At 39.4% G+C, this 9036-nt stretch overlaps 1 protein-coding gene across 1 annotated transcript in view; it reads right to left on the bottom strand.

The window, feature by feature from the left end:
• Positions 1–9036, bottom strand: part of plcb3 (phospholipase C, beta 3 (phosphatidylinositol-specific)) — a gene marked incomplete in the record, with an annotated part of 95978 nt that overhangs the window by 34081 nt on the left and 52861 nt on the right. The window contains 1 exon segment of the mRNA XM_037676193.1: positions 7068–7136. Within this exon segment, the coding sequence (XP_037532121.1) occupies positions 7068–7136 (69 nt within the window).

The following is a 9036-nucleotide window of genomic DNA, read 5'->3' as shown; positions in this document are numbered from 1 at the left end:
TGTATAGATAGATGTATAGATGTATAGATAGATGTATAGATGTATAGATAGATGTATAGACGGACGGACGGACGGACGGACGGACGGACGGACGGACGGACAGACAGACAGACAGATAGATAGATATTAAAATACTCAAATTATAACATCATAATTTGTATACATCAAGTACACAGAAATAGAAAGTACAACCTCATCTAGACCCACTTTGACTAAACAAAACTTTGCTGAAGTCATTTTGTAGTGTATACCTATGAATTGTGGTTTTACCCATCACATTTCTTTATATTTATTTAATTAGATGAAGGAAATGTTTAATGATGTTCAACTGTCTTCTCTATCTGCTATGAACAAGTCAAGTCAGACAAACCATCAGGGATCATTACAGCCAATGTAAACAGATCCAAGAGCTCCATTTAAAATTTCAGTTTTATCTAATTTAATTTATAATTTAAACTGAGAGCTAAACTTAAAATATTTTTTGCAGGGGGAAATGTTCAGACTTGACTTGCGTGCATTGAGTTTGACTTTGTGCTTTAGACAATATGAACCAACAACTGGACTCACAGTTATAATATAAAGAGGTGGGACAGGAAGAACTTTTAGGTTGAACATTATAAACGGAGTAAACATGGGGCTAAGAAGAGAAAACAACACTAACATAAAAAGTAGACAAATGTGAAGCAGCTGCTGAACAGATTTAATTGTTACAAACATCCAGAGAAATGTAAGGTGGAGTTTCCTACAGGGTTAGTTTTCATCTCTGCTCAGGCTGCTGCAGAACACCAGCTGATGGTAAAATGTACGAACAGATCATCTGAAAGTACAGTAACATCGTTCTGCAACAAATGAATTATTACTTTACTTTGTTTTTTTTACTGTTCTTGTACCTCGTTCTCCCTCCTCTACTAAATTGATTTGACTGCTGCTACCGAGGATGATTTCATAGCAATGTTCCTGCCTGTGATGCTTGCGAGTCTTATCAGTAGTCAGTGCTCGGTCTGCATTCACCAACATTTTCACTGCACAGAACATCTATGTGTTGATGTTGGGAAATCACTTCTACTCTGAGAATCCTACTCAAAATGTTACTGAGAAGGCTGCATCCTAATCAATTGCCCAAACCATCTCACCTGACTCCATGCCAAGGAGCAGCAGCAGCTCTACTCGGAGCTCCCCCCGGATGACGGAGCTCCTCACTCTATCTCTAAGGCTGAGCCCAGCCACTCTGCAAAGGAAGCTAATTTAGCCCACTTGTATCCAGGAACTTGTTGTTTTAGTCATGATCCAATCTGCATAACCATAGATGAGCGTTGGAATGTACAGACCAGTAAATTCAGAGCTTTGCCTTTTGATTCAAGTCTTTCTTCACCTCGACCAAACGAAGCAATGTCCTCATTACTGAGGACGAGGCCCCAGTCCATTGATCCATCTCCCACTTCATCCTAACATCACTCCTGAACATTACACCCAGATACTTGAACTCCTTCACCTGAGGCAAAGACTTCACCCTGCTGACCCTGTGGGGTATTCCACCAATTTCCAGTTGAGAACCATGACCTCAGACTAATGGCGCTTTGCCACTGACTCTACACTCATCGGTTCTGCTCCAGTTAAGGGCCTGCCAACTGCCAGTACTTGCCCTACACTCAGCAAGGTTTACTGGAGTATCGTATTCATGGCTCCAAGCAAACTGCGCCAATGTGACAATTTTGACATTTGCAGGCAGCGACCATTGATTGGTCTGTAGAGCTATGCCACTATATGACCCGCCCACCACAGACATGTCAAGTCTTGTGATTTTTCTGTATATGATATGGATTTTTCCCATTTTTCTTGACTACGGACGTACAGAGAAAATCTTGTGAATTTTTCAAAAACTCAGCTTTAAATTTATTTTACATCTCCGAGCTGGCCGGGAAATGGAAATGCTAAGGTCACCCCCTCCTCGTCCTCATCCTCTCTGCTCCACCTCGCCTCTGCCACCAACCCTCCCCCTTAGTTTTTAGATCAGTATGGAAACTCTAAAAAAAAAGTGTTGCGGACCAATGACGAGGTTCAGACCTTTCCGTCTTTATTGGTGGATCAAAAGATTCAGCACAAGCTGGATGGCGCTACAAGAAGCTGCCCACGTTTCACTGACAATACCGTCCACAGAGCAGGGAAACAAGTCACAGTGGCAAATCGCCAACACCTGAGAAGAACCGATAAGACAAGAACCAAGCGATGTCACACTTATCAAACTGTCAGTCGACAGTTCTACGGATTCTATTTCCTTCTTGCAATATGTGAAAGCTTCCTAACTACTGATGTTTTTCAAACACAAATAAAAAGTTTGAGTCACAGTATATCACGTCTGCGTTAGCTTATTCATGTAGATTTTTCTGTCCACGTCTTCCTAAAGTAAACAAAATTTTTGTTTTGTTGGTTTACTGAGGCATGAGTTAGGTTGAGTTAAGCTTTAACATGGTTTTGATCTTGTCTACACTGTCTTTGGTTGGACTCCATTTTACCCAATTTAAGTCCAAATGATAAGTGTACCACCACACCCCTTTTCCTAAAAATTACAGAACAAGGTTCATTTTTCCACACTTTTCAAATTTAAGATTAAGTTGAGACCAAAAACAAGCTCTTCAGCTTGAACTCAATCAGGTTTGGAGGAAAAGAAATGTTATTTTTAGTAATGTTTTTAAGTATTTTAATCTTGTTTTGAATGTACATTTTTATCCTGTTTTTATTAATTTTGTCATGTTTTAAGTTTGTATAAATGTGCTGGCTGTCATCACCACCACTACTTATTGTAAATGAATTGCCCTTCGGGGACCTAATGAAGTGAAGTGAAGAACAACACAAAGAACGCTATCCCTACAGTCAAGCATGGAAGTGGGACCATTATGCTTTGGGGCTGTTTAGATAAACCTACAAGTCGACTTCACTGCATTGACGAGCCAATGAAATGGGCCACGCACCATCAAATCTGGTCTGAAAACCTCCAAAGATGGGTTATGATCAAGTTTTCTGGTATAATAATGACCCAAACTAAGTGTCAAGACAACAAAGGAGAGGTTAAAGAAGCAGAAAGACAAGACATGTAACCCCAATCCAATATATATAAATGGTGTTAGCTCCAGAGATAATAAATTAAACATCACAAGTTGATCACATTTGTTGTTTCGACCCATATTGTGCATAAGGACCGAAACAAGACAGAACTTTGTCACATAACATTTTTAGCTTGACTCATTGCGTTTTAGTCTCCACTTCAATCCTTGTATGCCATCGCCCCAGAATGCATTGTGCTGTTAAAATCATTACAACATCCTTATATATACATACATGTTGTGTGTAGTAATTAGGAATTTTCACATCCCAAACAACTTTTAGTAAAATACAGCAATAACAACACATTAAGGCCAATATGTGCGAGTAGTCGGAGATCCCTTTGAGGTCTTTTCTTGTGAAACTGAACAGAGTTCTGCTGCATTTCTGGACTGACAGAAACATTCATAAACATTAGGTGATGTTGAACTTTAAAACCAGCATTTAGTGTTTTATGCGACAGTTTGGCAGCTAACTATTCTCTCACCGTTTTCAAAAGCTAAATAAAAGTAAACAAAAACAGTAAAACTATGGAGGGGTTCATCCAAGAACAATGACTTCTTGTTTTTGATAGTCTGCTTATCTATAATTATCACATGCCAAGAAAAATATGATTTAACCTCTAAAGTTTAAGCCAATCGTATGTATTTTAATTCTGAGCAATGACAAAAACATATATTCACACAGTCAACTATCCTCACTACGCAACAGTCCTCATAAACAACATTTGTATTTACTACTTAAACTTCAGATCATATCTAAAGTATTTCAGTTGCTTGATGCTTTAAGGATTGTTTTTATCCATAAGACATAAAACAGACCCGGTGTTCATCCACCACTGTCGTATTTTAGACATCTCAGGTGGTTTAAAAGCCGATTTGTTTCTAATATGCCAATTTTTACCTCGGATAGTTATGTTTTGTTTACTCCAAATAGGCTGTTTAACTTGAACTGAAAGCTCTATTAATCCCAAGTCATGAGATCACAGCAACAACTCCTGAATGTAAACAGGAACAGCCCACTTAGGACCACAAAACAGTCGGTAAATCACAGTTAGCGCTTCAACAGATGGTTTTAGTTGAAGCAACTTACAATCAACTTTTAGTGCAGTTAGTGAGCTCTGTTGGACACAATGTAGGTGAAACAAGACGAGAGAGGAAGCTAAGCTGCTTGGAGACGTGTGGGGAGATGTTCCTTGAAGAAATCTGTCTTTAGGACGACGTCTTTGGATACGTCTGCTCTGATAGCAGTTGATGGCTCATTTCCACCATCGCTGAACCACAAATGCAAACAGCCTGAACCGACACTGCCTTGTTCATATGTTAATTAGTACCAGCCGATGTTCCCGAGGAGAATGCTGCTGCCAAGAAGGAGCAAAAAGTCTGGATGATGGAGCAGGCGAGCCTCAACAACCAGTTTGATTCTACCAGTGAGCGGAGGTCATTGGTAGAGTTTAGTAATGGAGTTCTTGTGGTGAATGAAACACACACTCAGAAAGTAACCATTGAATGAAGATCTTCATTTGAAATGCAGGAGTCAACCCGATGGCATGTTAAGATTTTACCAGAAACAGCTACAACTTTGTCATTTCCCAACAAAATATATTTGTTTTAAACTCCGGAATGAAAGGTCGTATATGTTCCTTTACGAAATGCTTGACTTTTGATCAGTTTAATGGATGAGTTTTTCCTATATGAATAATTGCAAAGTAACATGATCAAGAGTTAACTACAACACTGTAAGCTTCCGACAGCTGAGCTAACAAAGTCTAACAAGGTCACGTCAGGTCCTCTGTTGAACGTTTCGTCTTTCTATCCAAAAGACTTCTTCAGTCTGAGGAGTTGTAATACATTTTTTGGGATAAAAGACAAAACGTTTCAACAAGAATCCATCCAGAGGACCTGACTTAACCTTGTTAGATTTATTTACAAGGATTATTGAGCTTGCATCGGGAAATGAGCTAACAAAGGTTTCGTCTAACCCCGGTCTGACAACACTTAAAGAGCAGGTTTTACTATTGACCTACTGTAGCCTTCCATAAACCAATTGGTAGACAGGTTTAACCGAAAGCAATGCTCCTTTACCCAGTTCTATATGTTTACATGCACAAAATTCTTTGATCAGATTGAAATGTTTTGGATTAAATAATCCGAATGTATCGTTTACATGGGCACAATCTGATTACGACGAGCGTTTACATGTAGCGGGCTTTTATTCAGAATAGAAGTACTGACTTGCACAGAGTGGTAAACTTTCCTTAAAAAAAAAAAAAGCAAAGAAGAAGTTATACTTCCTTGATGAATTTAAACAACCCTGAGCGCCAGGTTTTAATGATGTTGGAGACGTTACTGCGCTCCCTGATTGAGCTACAGGAGAAGCAAAGGCGTTTGATAATTTTGAACTCTTTCAAAGTTTCTAGTAGGAATGTTGTATCGATCACAGACCAATTTTGCTTCCCCGACATATTAGCATCTAGCCAGGTGGAAATACGTGAGGTTGACATAGGTTGCACATGTGCAGTCAGGTCAGTTTTCCCACAATCAGAATAAGATATCAGATTAAGTGTTTACATGCACACAGTTTGTATTATGAATTGGCATAAACCACCCTCTCATTTGGATTACAAATTCATTCGGATAGAGCTGAATCAGCTCAAAATAATCCAAACGGGGCGTTTACATGACACATTTTTATTTCAAATGGTTGTTTAATCTGATTACTTATGTTCATGTAAACATAGCCAATGGAAACAGCTGAACTAAGATCATGGGGGTTCTCTTGTAAGTCTGTAAAATAGACTACTGTGTCGCCTGCGTAGAAGAAGAGATAAAAACTAAAAGAGAAATAGGACCAAAGGTGATTAATGAAAAGAAAGTGGTCTCAAACATTGCACCCTGGGGCATCCCTTTGGATAGGCAACGGCAAACAGTTGTTTGCCCTTGTCATGATACTGTGAGGGAACAAATCAGACACGTTTTAAATTAAACAAAAAATTTGTCATGCTTGAGTCATCAATTTTGAGCAAAAAGCTGTGGTTCAACAGCTCAAAGGCTGCAGAGAGGTTGAGTGAAACAAAAAGTGATGACAGTGTTGGAGATTCGGTTCCCTTTAAAGGCCACTGAAAGACGTATACATTTGGAAAAACAAGGCCTCGCTTGCTAAACCTTTCGGGTAACGTGCATGTACACATATTTATTTGTCTGTTATAAAATAAAATCTCATGAAGAACTGGATAAACTTAAAAAATGTCCCACTAAAATGTCTGCAGCTCAGCTCTATGGCTACTGAACTGTGGCAGCTGAAAGTCAAACATCAGTTCATGGGGCAAGACAGAGTTCAAACTTTGGCATTCAAGGCGGCGGGCGATATGCATTCCTTCAATTAGCGCTAGTTTCATTAAATGTCTGCACAAAATCTAAAAGCTGCTTCAGTTCCGAGGTTTGATACGTTGTTGGGACCGGAGAACTGGTTTATTGTCAACGTGACAAAAATCTGTTCAGCAAATTGTTTCGGCTCACCTCCGAAATGTCAACACATTTGTGTGTTTGACTTGTTAAAACACCACGAGGCGTTTTATCAGTGTCTCGGACAGACATAGTCGCTCACACAACAACTTCCTCACTGAGAGTCACTGATGATATCACTTCCTGTCTCACAGCCCATCTGTCAGCAGGCTCATTAGCAACCGTCACCTTTGCACCATCAGCCGAGTGAGGAAACGCACAAATACCCACATAACCAACACACACCCACACACACATAACTTGGACTGTGGTTTTGGTCCCCAATTGCCAAGGTGTCCCCAAATGACTGGTGTGTATGCTCGTTCAAGTCCTCAAATAGAACCTAAACAAACACACACACACACACATACATACACACACCATCGTCACACACTGAGGAGAAAGTTACAAACAGCAGGAGGTGAAAGCGTCACTCTCTCACTCTGACACAAAAACGTCACCAACCTTTGGCTGCCGGGCGTACTTTCCTGTTCTGGTGTCTCTGATCAAGTTGATGTCCAGGATGTCGGGCTCCTAAAAACAGAAAAAATACTTTTGTTAACTCTTGTTGATTGGATCCGTCTTCAGAACGAACATGTTTGAAAGTAATATTTCGCTAAAGAGGAAACACTGGTTTAAACTCGAGTAAGAGTTGATGAATTAACGTCCCAAACATTATCCCAGACAATAATTAGATAATAGAAACACAGTTCAAGATGGCCGCCACAGCCAACAGCTGTTAAGAAAATATGGGACCACGGTCAGAATGTGAGAACTACTTGTAAACGCTTTGTTGTATTAGCCATTCGATTACCAAAACGTTCGGCTCGATCAGAAGTTATGTTTTGTGCCTTTTAGTTTTTGTAACTTTTATAAAATTATTTAACTTTATTTACAAAGAAGATCCCCCCAACACACACACAGAGAGCTCTTCAGTTCCTTCAAAACTAATTTCTCTTTATAAACTTTAGCATATGAGCTGAATCCTAATCCTCTTACGCTCCTTTTAAATGCTATCTTTAGCTTTTAGCTATGGGTTAGCTATTTTGAGCCATTTGATAATTTTTGCCTTTAGCTACTATGCTGCAAATTTTAGCTTTTAACTGTGGTTTGGCTTATTTTCATTATTAGCTAATGTTTTGTTGATTTGAACTTTAACCTACTGTTTTGTAATTTAACTTTAAGCTGCTGTTTTGGTCATCTAAGTGTTGAACTATTGCTTTATTAATGTTTACTTTCAGCTGTTTTGCTAATTTTAGCTCCTAGCTACTCTTTTGCCAATTTTGACTTTAAGTTTTGTTTTGGTAACTTGAGCTTTGAGTTACAGTTTTACTAATTTTAGCTTCTGTTCTTCAGTGGCTAAAAGCTAAAAATGACTGAGCAGTCAGAAGTCCTTCAGCAGTTATTTAATGCTTGTTCAGCAGTCTTTCAGCAGTCTTTCAACAGTCATTCAGTAATCTTGGTCTTTCAGCAGTCGTTCAGCTGTATTTTGCAGTCATTTAACACTTTCAGCAGTAATTCAACAGTATTTTAGCAGTCATTCAGCTGTCATTCAGTCGTCTTTCAGCAGTCGTTCAACAGTCTCAACACTTTCAGCAGTTATTTGATGCTCATTCAGCAGTCTTTCAGCACATTTTTAACAGTCATTCTGTATTCATTCAACAGTCTTTCAACAGTCTTTAAGCAATCAGCAGGCTTAAGTCTTTCAGCAATCAAAACACTCGTTCAACAGTCTTTCAGCATTTAGTCTTTCAGCAGTACTTCAGCAGTCTTTCAGCCATCTTAGCAGTCCAACTGTGTTTCAGCAGTCATTCAAAAGTCATTCAGCAGTAATTCAACGGTCAGTCAGCAGCCATTCAGCAGTCCTTCAGCAATCTTTCAGCAGTCTTTCAGCAGTCATTCAGCAGTCTTTCAGCAGTCATTCAAGTCATTCAGCAGTCATTCAACAGTCATTTAGCAGCCACTCAACAGTCTTTCAGCAGTCATTCAGCAGTCGTTCAGCAGTCTTTCAGCTATCTTTCAGCTGTCATTCAACAATCTTTCAACAGTCATTCAAGTCCTTCAGCAGTCTTTCAGACATCTTTCAGTCATTATTCAACAGTCTTTCAGCTGTCATTCAGCAGTCTTTCAACAGTCATTCAGCAGTCCTTCAGCAGTCTTTAAGCTATCTTTCAGCTGTCATTCAACAGTCTTCCAGCTGTCATTCAACAATCCTTCAGCAGTCTTTCAGCTATCTTTCAGCTGTCATTCAACAGTCTTTCAGCTGTCATTCAGCAGTTTTTCAACAGTCATTCAGCAGTCCTTCAGCAGTCTTTAAGCTATCTTTCAGCTGTCATTCAACAGTCTTTCAGCTGTTATTCAGCAGTCCTTCAGCAGTCTTTCAGCTATCTTTCAGCTGTCATTCAGCAGTCCTTCAGCAGTCTTTCAGCTATCT

The sequence above is a fragment of the Nematolebias whitei genome, chromosome 1, assembly GCF_014905685.2.
Source record: "Nematolebias whitei isolate Nwh7 chromosome 1, NemWhi1, whole genome shotgun sequence".
Classification (NCBI taxonomy): Eukaryota; Metazoa; Chordata; class Actinopteri; order Cyprinodontiformes; family Rivulidae; genus Nematolebias; species Nematolebias whitei.
Note: the sequence above shows the minus strand (reverse complement) of the source record. Positions and strands in the feature narration are given on the sequence as shown.